General features: G+C 41.3%; 1 protein-coding gene across 1 annotated transcript; it reads left to right on the forward strand.

Moving 5' to 3' along the window:
* The first annotated feature begins 4,645 nt into the window (after positions 1–4,645).
* LOC126393624 (cell surface A33 antigen-like) lies at positions 4,646–15,530 on the forward strand. Its single transcript, XM_050049901.1, has 7 exons — positions 4,646–4,966; positions 5,707–5,873; positions 7,310–7,523; positions 7,862–8,026; positions 11,540–11,656; positions 11,746–11,869; positions 12,019–15,530. The coding sequence occupies exons 1-7, from the start codon at positions 4,918–4,920 to the stop codon at positions 12,671–12,673; spliced, it is 1,491 nt and encodes a 496-aa protein (XP_049905858.1). The 5' UTR covers positions 4,646–4,917; the 3' UTR covers positions 12,674–15,530.
* Positions 15,531–15,605: the final 75 nt, after the last annotated feature.

A 15,605-nucleotide genomic window follows, 5' to 3' on the forward strand; every position in this document is an offset into this window, starting at 1 on the left:
CCAGCATCTGCAAATGTGTGCTCACGTTTTTTCTCTGATAACTTAGGATCCAGACACCTGGAGCTGAAATATCCGCAGTGATCTCTTCCTCTCCAAAAGAAATGAACCCAGTGATTTAAACCGGTAAAAACACTGAACAAAGCAGTTTCACATTAAAAATCTGTCCTTTTCTAATACTGCTCATTACAGAGGGGCTGCTATCTATGGTAGCCAACTTGACAATACGTGAATAGCCCTGTCTAGAGCCAGTGTTTGGTTTGTCCGTTCTGGGCTACTGTAGAAATATGGCGGTGCAACATGGCGGACTCCGTAGACAAGGACCCCACTCAATATGTGGATATAAACAGCTCATTTTAAGCTAATGAAAACACAACAGTTCTTATTTTCAGGTGATTATACACTAAAGAAAACAGCTATTATATCCAATTTCTGCCAATATCTCCCCCTAAATGCTACACACCGGCCCTTTAAGACGATCATTTTACAAACTGAAAGATCCAGGAACAAAACAGGAAGCAGATCTTGATTTTTTTCTGAGGTCAAGAATAAATTTTCAAGCTCAACATGTTTGAACACATATATAAACTGTTTAAACGTTACATTTGAATGATCTGTACATGTGTATAAATAATACATGTTTTATGACACTATAAAGATTTGTTCATAAGATTAAAGCTGTGTATGTTACACTGTTATCAATCATTAATTTACTGCTTATACATCAGCTACAGATGCTGCAAAATGGGTTAATGTGTTAAGAAGTTGTGCACACATCAATTCAACATTGTTTTCCATCAAAGTTAAAGTATTATTATGAGGTAAAGCAATTTTAAAATCAATCTGCACTTCATCTGTACAACCATGCAACAACAGTGTAACGCTGCCAACATGAATGCAGACTTGATCTTTAATATTGATCACAGCTCCATAAGGCTTGATTACCAACAGTTAATGGGGCAGGCCCACGTGCACTGCATGTCACTTAGGGTTATATGATTGATTACAAATGTGCAGCACTAAGTATTAAGTGAAGCACGGCCTGCATTATTACCTGATGATGTGACCCTATCATGTGTTGGAGCCGTGTGTCAAAATGTCATGTAATACCTCGCTCACATGGTATACATTCATCAATACAAAGTCCTACACGTAATTTTTTATTCATGTTATTTAACCCATGTAACTCCCAAGGGTTTCAAGGAAGAGCTGGCCAAGATGGCAGCATGAAAAAGTTACAGACAATAACCACAAAAAACATAGAAGATATACTTAAATATGGAGAGATATTAAAATACCCATGCACAATACAAATACCAACTGATTCAGTAATCCTTGTACATATGAGAGCTTTAAAATCAGGCCGAGAGATCAATTCTCTTAGTTTCAAATCTTTTTGGAGGCCACTCCAGGTGAAAAGAGCAGAGCCCATTAAAGCTTTCTTTCCCAGCTCAAGACGAAAGACTAGACTACAGTCAGATCTCTGTTCAATCACAATTCAAATGTATGTTGGGACTTTGCCCAGTATGGCTTTATAAATGAAAAAACACCAATGACTGAGCCTACAGAAGGTCAAAGATGGCCAGCCAGTCCTGGAGTAAAGCGTACAACAATGAGTGAGGGCTTTACAGTTTGTAACAAATCTCAAAGCACTATGATATGCAGTATCTAAAATGTACAGGCAACGTGGAGATGTATATATATACTACGGATACATTTACGAAAACCCAGCATACACAAAACCTGTTGTCAGCTAGTATTGTTTTAGTGTAGGACGATCTTCTGTTCTCTGTGTATAAAATGAAATTGTAGTCTATCATTGGTTCAGTGTCAGGAGAGACAAACCCAGCAGATGTTTGAGGCCTCCCACAAAAATATGTGAGAACGGGCCCCCAATCTTTCGATGACAACTATAAATGTCCCTTAAACCTCCCATGAAGGCACGATACAGTGCCCGCTCCTGCCCCCAGAACGCTCTAAGAGGAGCTCCCTCTAACTACTATATGACAGCCTAACACTGTTGGTTAGGACAATCAGCTAGCCACCTAGAACTGTCATATAAACAGCGTTTGGTACAATCATCAAAGCCCTGATGGGCTTCTTAGCCTGGGGTCCCCCAGAGTCTAGGATTGCGACTGAGTCTACTGTGTGTACTGTACTTGATGGAAGGCAACAACGCACCGAGGGGTTAATTGGGGCTCAACTGATAATGTTTCTCCCAGGGCCTTTGAACAGGTTAATCTGTGCGCGACAAAGTCTGTAAATTTAATTTCCATACCATACAGAATTGATTGGAAAGCAAGTGGTACAGAACAGTACAGGAAAAATAAATTCAAAAACAATATTTATAAATCCGTAATTGTAAATTAAATATGATTAAACTTGTAATTTCACTGCTGTGGTACCTCAATGATTAAACCAGTGAATGCTTTGGATTGGTTATAGTGGTGGCACTCCTGTTTATTAACAGCCAGTTCCAATTTGATTATGTTCAGAGTTTTCATACTTTATTCAGTTCACCTGAAGATGTATTCACCTCATTGTTTTACCTTATGGAGTTCAAGAACGACTTTGGTCAGGGACTTTCCATGTCCAGATAAGACGTGAAAGGTACCCTGGGTGTGTTGGTTGTTGACGTTCTGGGATGCTGTGTCAAGTTCTGCCTGTTACATGCATTGTCATCTTTCAAAATACACTTCTGTTTTCACAGGAAATTCAACGTTTAAATACAGTCTCTTTCAAAATAAATGCACTACATCGGTACAACAACACAAATTGACATTTTTTTCCTCCAACAACTAACGCACATTGTTGGGTATGGGCGACAAATACACATGGCTAGGTTTTGGAAGGTCAGTGTTTGTTGAACCCATCCACCACCCCTCCCTGCCGCACTATTCAGACTTTTGCCACCAGTAATGATTGCATGACCTCTCAGATTTATCTTGGGACCCTTTGGTGGGGGCTCGACCCCCAGGTTGGGAACCACTGGACTTAACTATCAAACCCCGACCTGCTGTAACAGTAAAATGCTGCTTACACATTAAAGCATCAGCATTAACAATTTCATAATGTCATAAATAATAATTTATCAGGTACAGAGGCCATTTTCATTTCCATATTACTTTTGACACTGAGCATATCTTGCTGATAATACTTCTGTACTTTTAATTACTTACTTAGTTTACTTTAATAATTTAGATTTTTAACACAGAACTTTCACTAGTAAACTTTTACTTTAGTACACACTGTTTAAATGGTGCAATAATATTAGTGTCGTGGAGAAATTCAATACTCTGTCAACTTTTTGTTTAGATTTGTTAAGCTTACTTTGGATTAATCTTTTTCATTGAGTGGTACTATGTCCTGTTTCCCCTCTGTAGAGATGTCAGAACTTGGTTCCCTCTCACACACACCACAAATAGTTAAACTGAAGTATTCTGTCGATCATAGGCTTGACTGAATACTTAAACACAGCTGACTTGTTGGCCCAAGAAGGATTGCAGAGTCAACGTCCAGAGTCAAACCCAAATCTGCAACCTCATGCCACCAAAGCCACTGAATGAGCGCACTGTCTTGTTTGTCACCAAGGTCAAATCTCTCCAAATACACTGCAAGTCATCAAACAAACAATCAGTTAATGTTTCATTTCACACCTTCTTACTTTCACATCAGCTCAGACCACAGCAAGTTAAAGAAACAAGATCACTTGTTTAGTTTATATTCTTTTAAGATTGTTTGTGCTCTTATGGATTTACAGATCAGTGATCTGGTTGCACTGAATACATGCAGCGTCACTGTCAGTGCAACACTGCTACCTGCAGGCCCAATGGAGTACAACACCAGATGTGGATGAACAATACACAACACAATGTAACTTGCTAGGATGGTCAAAATCCACTGAAATGTTGAGCAACTTAGTTTCTGACTGTGGTCAGTTAAATTATTCATTTTAGATTGGTGATAAAAAATGTTGCACATTGTTTCTGACATTAATTTGACACTTAAAGGGGACCTATAATGCTTATTCTCAGGTTCATACTTTTGGGTTTCTCCTAGAACATGTTTACATGCTTTCATGTTCAAAGACCATTTTATTGTCCTTGCACTCTCTGTGCTGGAACACTTGTATTCACCATCTGTGTGAGACGCTCCATTTTAGCGTCTGTCTCTTGAAGTCCCCCTGCCTGAAAACTCCAGCCTGCTCTGATTGGTCAATGTTTCCAGGTCGTCTATATCTCAGCATTTCTGCATGACTGCATGACCCATGACCACTAAAATCTAATCAATTCATCATTGAATCCAAGTAGATGTTTGTGCCAAATCTGACGAAATTTGATCAAGGTGTTCTTGAGACATCCCGTTCACGAGAATGAGATGAATGCAAGGTCACGGTGGCCTTGACCTTTAACCCTTGACCACCAAAACCTAATCAGTTTATCATTGAATCCAAGTAGATGTTAGCGCCAAATTTGAAGAAATCTGATCAAGGCGTTCTTGAGATATCACCTTAACGAGAATGAGATGGATACAAGGTCACAGTGGCCTTGACCTTTTACCCTTGACCACCAAAATCTAATCAGTTTTTCTATCTATCTATCTATCTATCTATCTATGTATCGAAATAACAGTCTCTGTTTTTCTCTTTTTCTGTGTTATATTTTATCATTCAAGCCCTTGTCGTACAGACCCCTCCTTACCTCATATATCTTGACTGGGCAGGTTTGATCAAAGGGATAGCAAATCAATGATTGGCCCTCTGGTTACATGTGACCCGTAGCTGTTGACTCATTACCCAGAAACGTAAACTTCTCCTTACATGGGTGTTGACCGTGAAGGTTAGGCGGGCTCTTGCTCTTAGACCGAGAGCATCACTTTCTGTTTTTATACTTGCTGGACATTTGCTTGACACTTTCAGGAATGACGACAAAGATGCAGCTTGGATGGAAGGTATTCCTGATACTCACAGGTAGGCTTTATGCTTGTATTCTTTCTCTTTTGTAAAACCACAACCACACCTGTATGGTGTTATCACCTGTGTTAATCATTAATCCAACTTCTTGCTCCTTAGGCGGAAGCAGGGTTGTGTTTCACTCAAAGAGGCCTGTAGTTTGAACTATTAATTCAGTTCGCCTTGAAAGAAATACACACTGTATTGTATATTTAGTAATACAAACATAGTATAGTCAAAGTTCATACTAAATCCTACCAATTTTTCTCCGTCACCCAATAACACATGACGTATGTAGAGTTAAAGTGTATGGGAGAGCGGGGCGCAACCTAACACAGTTTAGTTTGGGCTGAATGTTATTAAAACTGTTTGAGATTAATCATTTTTTGTTTTATTCTAACAACATGCACATCTCTGCTACAAATGAACAGTTATTGTTTTTTTCTAGAGCTTACCTTTCTTCAATTGCACGAGAAGTGGCAGAAGTGAAATGTGACAACGTACCCCATGGGTGGGGTTAATTGTAACAGGCAGAGGGTGTCCAATCTCTGTGGAGTTTTGTGGGTCACTGTTTGGTGGTATTGTTGTCAAATGGCTGCAAGCACGAAAGGATCGACCCTGTGTAACCACATAAAAAGTCCATGTTACAATTTAGCCCATTTCAGGTTGTGCCCCGCGCTCCCCTACATATGTGTACTTAGAGAAAGACTATGACCAGGCAAGAGATATCTGTCATTATGTATTTGGGTTTTTTTCAGTGCTTCCCTGCTGCAGGAGTTTAGAGGTTTCTATTCCAGAGAGAACATATGAGGTAGTGAGAGGAGGTGATATCACTTTGACCTGCTCCTTCGTCCCAGCCAGACCAGTCGCCAACGCACTCGTCATCACATGGGAAGCTTACCCTGAGAAAGTTGGTGAGCCAATGGTGAGAGATTAATTAAACCAGTGATTCTAACATATCTAAATGGTGAGCTATACTAAAGTGGAAGTTGAGTGGTGTCAAATGTGAACACAGTTTTACAATATCTTCCATTGGTCTGCGTCCTTATCTCAGCTTGTGCTTTGAGATTACAAAATTACAACAGAAAATAAAACTGGGGCTGTGGATTGTGAAAGACCTCGGTGTTTACAAGACAGGGAGTGTCTGCGCTTGAGTTGAGCTGCATCATGGGAGGTGTAGGATCCAGCATTTTTGGAGCTCTCTGGTGCAACTTGATGGTAGTAGCATACTAAATTGCAGGAGTACCATTTAACATCCTATCGGTAACATATTAGTTTTATATTCATAGAATTGTCTACTCTCAGAAAAACTACCCACACAGAGTAAATGTTTAAACCAGTGATTTTTAGTGTGTAATAGTGTAAACCTATATTCATATCAAGACTGCGACGCTATCCTTCTTAATAACAGTTAATGTGAGGAAATGTCCTGTGTTTAAACTGAATGTGTTACTGGGAAAGTTACAAATTAGTTCCCTCTTACTGTTATGTGGTTATGACCTTTGTCCTTTGAATAAGAAAAGACTACTTCCCACAAATAACCCAGGTGGTAACAAGACTGAGACTTTATACCGGAGTTTTAATTCAGTCGAGCATGAGATTAAGTAGAGATTGAGTGTCTTGGTTAATTATTTTGTATATAATGTAATGTAAAATTTCAGGACTAAGTGAGCATTTCAGATGACAAGTTGACAAGTCTAAGACGAAGACATCAAAATGTTTGTTTTGTCCAACAAATAGGCCAAAATCTAAAACCTTGTGTGATTCTTTATCAAGATACAACCACACTGGCAGGAGATTGCAGCCGGCATTCATAAGATAACTGGGATGGATTTAGTCTACTCATTTGTTACATTATACTTAGGAAAAATACCTGAAACTGTCCCACACAAAGATAAATATTCATCATAGGTACTTTTGACAAGTAACAGGAAAGCTATAAGTTGCAACTCAAGGTCTTGCAAGTTGATTCTCCAGCACTGGCCCAATGGATTATAAAATTCAGCTTCATTACAACTCACAAGCTTCACTGACATTAACATTCTATAAATTAGCTTAGCAACGAGTGGAGATTTCCTCTGCTCATATGAAGCCAGAATAAATCCCAAAGCATAAAACCCAGAAGGATAAATCACACACAAGATTTAAAATGCTATTCAATATTAAACATTTTGGGGTTCTACCTTGTACAGCATACAATACCCTCTATCTTTAAACATTATGTTATATCATAGTGAAATGTATGACACTGATTATACTGTCATTATATTGTTAAATATTGAGATGACATGATTACAGTATTGTATTGTTATATCATATTGACAGGATATCTTTGTAAAATGTTTGGGTTTATTTCCGTAGGACGCAGTGGCCACTTACTTTATAAACAATCCAGTCGACATTGCACCTAATTATGAAGGCAGAGCCACGATGGAGGTCAGCCTTGAAAATCAAGTGAGCACGCTCACCTTAACCAAGGTGACCATGCAGGACAGCCGCAGTTACCAATGCAGTGTCATGATCCCCAACGATGACGAGGGAACAACAGCTGCTGCCACTTCCCTTTTGGTTCTTGGTGAGTATTTATCACTGATATGTCAATTTACTGGGTTCCCTGTCACTCCCCCTTTCCATTTAACAGAGGGACAGAAGTAGGACCTGCAGTCTGTCTTTCTTTAGAAAAATCTTCGTCTCAGTCATCAACATAATGGGATGAGGTTAAATCACATCCCATTCTTGTAACTCTTGTACTCTCAGACCAGCACCTGATCCTTGAGACTGGATGTGCAGAGGGAGTTCTGTTTACTATGTCTATTTATATGTTGTCTCCATGAAGATGTCAAATTGATCCTGCTTGCATAGTTTTGCAAAGGGATTACAGCTTTTTATATTAAATTCATTGTTTTCTTGCAGTGCCTCCCTCTCCGCCGATCTGCAGGGTTCAGGGAGAAGCAGCATACTTTCACAACATCACCCTCACCTGTTCGTCCCAGGAGGGATCCCCACAGCCTGAATATGTTTGGAGCAGCTACAATGTTGAAAACCTTCCCAGAGATTTACCACCTAGGGCAAACCAAAGTATGTATTTAAACCGTCCAGGTGTTATTTTGAAGCAAACATCTCATCAGTGTTAATGTAAAGCATGGGCCCACTGTCTCAACATTTTTATGCCTTTGAGCTGGTGGAAGTTCTGGCTCCCAGGTTGTCTCTCCGTCCGTCTTTCCATCCCATTCTCATGACTGCAATTGTCCTCGACTGTCTCATTCTTGTGAACGCATTGGCTCAAGGTCGTCTGGAGGGAATTTCTTCACATCTCAAATAGATTCAAATACATCATCAACAGAGTCTTGGGATTGGTTCGCTCACTCCAGTGTCTTTGACGTAACTCTTTACATGCTTGTCCCTGCAATATTACTGCTTTCCTTTTACAACACAGCAGTACCAGCATCAGTGTTGAGCAGTAACACGTTACTAGTAAAGTAAAAAGTAATATAACAAGTAGTGTAACAAATTACTGCTGGCAGTGATAAGTAAAGTAATGTTATTACTTTTGAAAAGAGTGAATGAGTAATATATTACATTTTTGGAATAATGAGCCCAACACTGACCAGCATTTACCCTGAAATGTTACTGGTTCTTGAGGAGGGGAAATGGCAGTACAGATTTCCCTGCATATTCCTCCCTGCTCTCATTCACACCAAACCCCATGCAGGAAATGTTCCTGAACTTTTCAGGGAAAGACTGCATGTGTGAACGGGGATTGAGAGTGTTCCTGAGAGATCTTCATTTGTATGCCTCTGCACTGGCAATAGCCGTGGTTGGGGGCATGAGCGTAACTTTCATTTCAACATTGTGGGGGCGGGGACACATTAAGTGAGGGTCTTTGCCTAAACATCTAGCATATAATGCTGATAGATAATGTCTGGCTGCCCAGTGGCTAGCAGGTTAGACATAGTGGTTAGCTATTATGCTAGCATGCTGACTGGAAACTAATACTCATTCCGCTCCGAATCTCGTGGCTGTAAGTTGCTCATAATGTAGGCTCTGGCCTCTGATGCCTTATCAAACGATTTCTGCTCACCTCCTGGAGTAGTTATCTGAAGTATAGCCAGGTACGAGATGCCGTACTTGACCTCGGGGCAGCGGCGCAGCAGTCCCCTGATCTCATTGAAGGCAGCCCGCTTCGCCCTCACCAAGGGTGTGTAGTCGGGGTAAATGGGGATCCGCCTGTTGTTGTGGAAGATGGCTCCTGCTGCTGCAGCTTTCCGCTTGACGTCCACCTTCTCCTGGAAGTAGTGAAACTTAACCACAATGGGTCTAGGCGGGTTCCCATCTTTCCGCTTGGGCTGAAGACTCCTGTGAGCCCGGTCCAACTTCGGAGAGTAGTCGAGGGCTAGTGCATCTTGTAGCATCTTAGCAACAGCAAGCTCCGGTCGCGTATCAGCAAAGCCTTCATTCATGCCGATGACGCTGCAGTTGTCTCTCCGCTGCCTAGATTCCAAGTCTTCTGTCTTAGCCACCAGCTGGTTTACTTGGGAGGTGAGTGATTTCACAGTGTTTTCCAGTTCGACAACTATGTCCCAGTAGGCATTAGCCCCGTCCTCCAGGCTAGTGATGCGCGTAGCATGCACAGCGTTAACCTTTTCAACTTCTTTCATTGCCTTGGTGTGTTCGGCACGGGTATTTGCAATCTGTTGGTGTAGCTCTCTAGAAAGATCTTCAACTTTCTTGTTTGACAAATCTATCTTTGCTCCGACATTAGCATGCTTATGAATGTTAACCACATACAACGCGACCGGCAACTCTGCAATGGAGCAACTGAGAGAGGCAACGTGTTGGGTACTGGACTATATAATTATGGTATGGTCCACTAGGGGTGTTTGAAATAGTTGGGAAATGGTTAAGAAAGATATTTAAGTGTTTACAACCGCTGGGCTGTGATTTTTACCTCTTTAGGAGAGGGGGTTGTCATTGGTGGGTTTTTTTTGGGGGGGGGGGGGGGGGGATTTCATCTCTTCTTAATATTGGAGGGGACATGTCCCCTGCATCCCCCCTGAAAGTTACGCCTATGGTCGGGGGCATTATGTTTTTGGGGTTGTACATGCATACGTCCCATTCTCATAAATGCAATATCTCAAGAATGTCTCAAGAGAATCTCGTCAAATCTGTCACAAATGTCCTTTTGGACTCAGCAATGAACTGATGACAACTTGCTGATCATAGGTCAAGGTCATTGTAACCTTGCCTGTGACCTCACAAAACATGTTTTTGGCCATAACTCAAGAATTTATATTCTAATTCTGACAAAATTTCACACAAATGTCTAATAGGATGAAATCATGAAGTAGTGACATTTTATATCCTAAAGGTCACAGGTCAATGTCACTGTGACATCATAATACTCAGCATTAAAACACTTTTCTTGCCATTACTCAACCTCATATCTTAGTAGGCCTGGCTAATGGGGTGGGCCGGTCTGACGTTTGGGCCGCTCGGGCCGGTGTTCAGTTTTGGGTTTTTTTATTGGGCCAGTGTTAAGTCATGGCACTGGGCATCACGTATGCTGCTACCACTGTCTCTGGGCCGCCTCCACTGGCAGTTCTTTTTTTTTTTTTTTGCAGAGGCACCCTGACGTGTGTGTGCATGGGGGGCGTTCAGATGTAGCGTCTTTTGCACACACAAACCCATTACTTTCAATGTAGACGTGCGTCATGCGCGCTCACAACCCAAGCGATGGGCTTCGTCCGGCGCACAGCTCCACGGACCTGCTTCTCCCTCCGGTGTTGTGTCAGATCCCGGTTCCCCCTCGGGCTGTGTCTCTTCTACTGTTTCCCATGGAACTCTGTCCCGTTTGAAAGGCGAAGGAAGCCCGTATGTGGAAAGATGTCGCCTCAGAGATGTAGAATTTTATTTTTTCAAATGTAATATTTAATATTTTTATTAATTCTTTTATTTCATTTTTAAGGTTTGGATATCTGTGAACACTTATTTGAACAGAATATAGATTCTGATATTGTTGAAAAGGATGTTGTGTTGTTAAGAATAATGTTGGAGATGTGCACTCATGTTGAAATAAATCTACATTGTGAAGCAACCCTTACTTGCACTGAATTGGAAATATTTTAGAAAAATACACTGAATTACAAGGCTTTAGAGAACAGTGCGCTGTTGTAGACTTAACATGTAAGGTTATAATAGGTCGTGGGCCCAAAACTGTGGGCCCGTCTGAGGCATGAAACTCTAGGGCTGAAAATGAGTCCCACTCCGGCCCTGTATCTTAGGAACAGAAGGGGAGACATTTGGTCGATACTCATTTGGTGATACTCATCTTGGGTGTCCACCTTAAAACTGTGCTGATTGTACAGATCTTCTGTGCTGTCGGGTTGAAGATGTGTGTGAAGCATCCATATTCTAGAATATGTAGCTTCTTTGCAGCAACATCCATATTTGAAGTATTGTCAACTGTCATGGCTACATATGAGTCTGGGCGGACATGATGTAAATTGTAACTTTAACTTGACTGCTTGGCAGAGGCATACAACCATGAGGCCGTAATTGTAGTTAACCTTAATCTTTGTCATTATGTTTCAGACCATGGAATTCTATCTCTCTTCAATATTTCAAAAGACACGTCTGGGTTCTACATTTGCACATCAACAAATCGTATTGGTTCTGCCAGATGCAACTATACCTTAGTTGTGACTCCTGGTGAGTGTTTTAACATGATTTACCTGCTGATCTTAGCTCTGGTCTATCTGCAGTGTGAACACCACTTGTGTTTCCTCCTTTCTCCGCAGGGAGCATGAACATTGGGTCCACTGCAGGTATAATTGTAGGAGTCCTCGCAGGTGTTGTGCTGCTGGCAATTTTAATTTTCTGTTGCTGCAAGAAAAAGGGCAAAAAGGAGAAGTATGCTGAAGGGTATGTGTGAAATATCCTGTGTGCTTTTGCCACTGTAAACTACCTTCAAGAGTTATGTTTGTGTATTTTTTGTTAGTATCTAATCATCCAACAACCCAGTCTCACCATTTTGTCTTCTTTTGTGTATTTCACATCTGTTTGTCTTTTAGTTCCCCTGAAGAAACGGCGTATTATGACAGAGACGCTCCTGAAGTTGGAGAGCCGTACTTGGATGACAAGTCGAAGGGCGAGACAAAGCAGGTCAACCAGCATGAAGTCAAAGGCCTTCCTCCAAACAATTACAGCGAAGAACCAGCCGCACACAAGTTTGAGGACGATCACCACAGTTATAATAGCAGCAAAGAAAGGTACGATGGCAAGGGCAGCGATGTTGACTCTCAGCGTTACCAGGACGACCAGCATGATCGCCGCCGTGGGAGTCGTGATCGCCTTGACGATCAGCATGATCGTTATGGAGGTAGTCGCGATCGCCTTGACGATCAGCGTGATCGTTATGGAGGCAGTCGTGATCGCCTTGACGATCAGCGTGATCGTTACGGGGGCAGTAGGGATCGTCTTGATGATCAGCGCGATCGTTATGGGGGCAGTCGGGATCGCCTTGACGATCAGCACGATCGTTACAGAGGCAGTCGGGATCGCCTTGATGATCAGCGCGAACGTTATGGAGGCAGTCGGGATCGCCTTGACGATCAGCGTGATCGTTATGGGGGCAGCCGTGATCGCCTTGATGACCAGCGTGATCGTAACAGAGGCAGCCGTGATCGCCTTGATTACAATGACGATCAAAGCAGAAACCGGTATTAATAACCTTGTGTTACTGAACGTTATAACGCTCTAAAATCTTTTCTTTTATGCACTAAAACATTTTATTGGGTTTATGGATTGGCTTAGTTCCCCGTCACAAACAGCCAAAGTAAAATTATTTTGCGCATCCTCACAAATATTGTAAATTATCATGTAGAAGCCAGTATTCAAATCATAGTGTAGGGAAGAGTAGAAATAAGAAGTAGAGGCTTGTCTCTTATATAAGCCTGTCTAACATAAGAGCCTGATTATCTCTTCTACTGAAGTAAATTACGGCCACTATTTGAGAATTTTACAGTAGGGTGGTGCTCAAACCTTGGTGATATTAGCCCCGTTTCTACCAAACACTTTCGGTATGGTACCTTTGGAACCCAAAGTAACCCTTCAGACATGATACCTAGACCCTAGTCCACCCTACTCCACTGCAAACAGTCCTCTTAAATGTGGGCGGGGTTGTTGTCACTCACTGCTCCGTCCAGCACTCACTGTATTTCCTCATTACCGGTGACACAGAGGGAAGTCTGCACCTCGTTCATCGTCCACAGAACGAGGCTGCATGCCGATGTTTTCAGAACAAAATAAAACAGGCTGCAGTGAGAGTCTCTCTCTATGGGATATTTAAAAATAGCGGGTTTGTGGATTTAGTCCTTCTCAGGCAAGCTCAGGGGATCAGTGTTGCTGGAGCTCACAGGAACAACGCTCCGTGCCACTTTTTTCCCCTCAGAGTGAGGATTTTAATATGCGCACTTCATATAATCCGGCCGAAATTAATATATATTAACACTTGAAGATCCACTCATTACTAAAAGTGTATGTCATATAAAAACTGGTTATGGTCAAAGTTGTCACAGTGAAATTTAAGGTGTGTTGATGGATTCACATCATCGGCGCCCCATGTACAGAGGCATCGCCTCGCTGCAGCGGCCGCGGGTTCGAATCCAACTCGCGGCCCTTTGCTGCATGTCAGTCCTCACTCTCTCTCTGTTGCCCGATTTCACTCTCTGTCCTGTCAATAAAGGCAAAAAGCCCATAAAAATAATCTTTAGCAGCCACCAGGAGTAGTCAGAAGTATGTTTCGGATGATGATGATGATAAACATCTTCACAAAACAAGAATTAAAATTATTTTCATATTGTATAAAACAGAATGAAGTACTTTCTCTAAACATCAACGTGAATAAAACTAGAGCTTTATGTCAGAAAGAGTTTTTTATGTCCAGAAAACCCAGTATGGCCAGTATAGATGCTGCATAACAGTCACATCTCACAGAGTCTCTACAGTTAGCTGACTGGGAGCATCCTGATTCAAACTGGGTTGAAACCAGAATACATTAGCCTTCAGGTAACCTGACTTAAATTTACATATTGTGTTGTTTCATTACTTATTGACCAAGGTCCTCGAAGCCAAGGTGCTGTCAACATATATAACACATATGTATTTGATGTAAATAATTTAGTGTTTGCTGTATGATGAAATCAACTCTGCAGCTCAAATCCTGTGATGTTAAGAACAGAACATTTAATTTTTAGATACTTTTTAGCATTGATATTGTTTTTGTTTTTTTCTTTTTATAGTTTTTTGTTTTGTTTTGTTTTGTTTTTCATGATTACTTGCCCAATGCCTTAACTACACATATTCAGGCCCTTATCTACTGCAGTAATTCGGGCATAGGTGTTAAAAAATAGTTTCAGGCAAAAAAAAAATACTATTCTTCTGTCATATAAATGTGTACATTATCTTTGATTTTAAGTCTCCTTTTCATGTGTAGTTGTAATCAAAAGTAATAAAGTGCCTCAGCTGAATCTGGACTAGATTTTAATCTACACTCTCCGGCCACTTTATTAGGTACACCTTGCTAGTACAGTTGCTGCAGATTTGTCAGCTGCACATCGATGATGCGAATCTCCCGCTCCACCACATCCCAAAGGTGCTCTACTGGATTGAGATCTAGTGACTGTGGAGGCTCATCCAGACTAATCAGACCAGGCAACGTTTTTCCAATCTTCTATTGTCCAGTTTTGGTGAGCCTGTGTGAACTGTAGCCTCAGTTTCCTGTTGCTAGCTGACAGGAGTGGCACCTGGTGTGGTCTTCTGCTGCTGTAGCCCATCTGCTTCAAGGTTGGACGTGTTGTTGGTTCAGAGATGGTCTTCTGCAGACCTTGGTTGTAACCAGTGGTTATTTGAGTTACTGTTGCCTTTCTATCATCTTGAACCAGACTGGCCATTCTTCTCTGACCTCTGGCATCAACAAGGCATTTTCACCCAGAGAACTGCTGCTCACTGGATGTTTTCTCTTTTTGGGACCATCCTTTGTAAACCCTAGAGATGGTTGTGTGTGAAAATCCCAGTAGATCAGCAGTTTCTGAAATACTCCAAGAACAACCATGTCACGTTCAGGGTCACTTAAATCACCTTTCTTCCTCCTTCTGATGCTCGGTTTGAACTGCAGCAGGTTGTCTTCACCATGTCTACATGCCTAAATGCATTGGGTTGCTGCCATGTGATTGGCTGGTTAGCTATTTGTGTTTAAAAGCAGTTGAACAGGTGTACCTAATAAAGTGGACATTTAGTGTATTTTCAAACGTATCTTTAACATGTGTGTGGAAAAACTCTTTGTATTGCTAATTATGTTTTTGCTTTTTTATCGGTTTGATTTTACTGAATTGAATTTACTTACAGTGATCTTTGTGAGCAACTTTTTGTTTTTGTTTTTTGTTGTTGTGTGTAATAAATGGTTTCCATTGACTTCCCATTGATGTGGGCTATTTTTTATATGAAGACAAATTTAAATCAAGTTCAATAAAGAAAGTGGGTCACATGTCGCCGTTTTGTGTGCAGTAAAAATTCCTCAAAACTCACAGCCATGTCTGACCTGATTTAATTATGGAGCTCCCCCCTCCTCCTCCTCGTCCTCCTCCTCCTCGTCCTCCTC

This window comes from Epinephelus moara, chromosome 7 (genome assembly GCF_006386435.1).
Source record: "Epinephelus moara isolate mb chromosome 7, YSFRI_EMoa_1.0, whole genome shotgun sequence".
In the NCBI taxonomy this organism is placed as follows: Eukaryota; Metazoa; Chordata; class Actinopteri; order Perciformes; family Serranidae; genus Epinephelus; species Epinephelus moara.

Coding starts and splice junctions, on each gene's coding strand:
- LOC126393624 (XM_050049901.1), top strand. CDS start 4,918: ATGACGACAAAGATGCAGCTTGGATGGAAGGTATTCCTGATACTCACA. Junction 5,874..7,309: donor AGAAAGTTGGTGAGCCAATG/GTGAGAGATTAA, acceptor TTATTTCCGTAG/GACGCAGTGGCCACTTACTT. Junction 11,657..11,745: donor TACCTTAGTTGTGACTCCTG/GTGAGTGTTTTA, acceptor CTTTCTCCGCAG/GGAGCATGAACATTGGGTCC.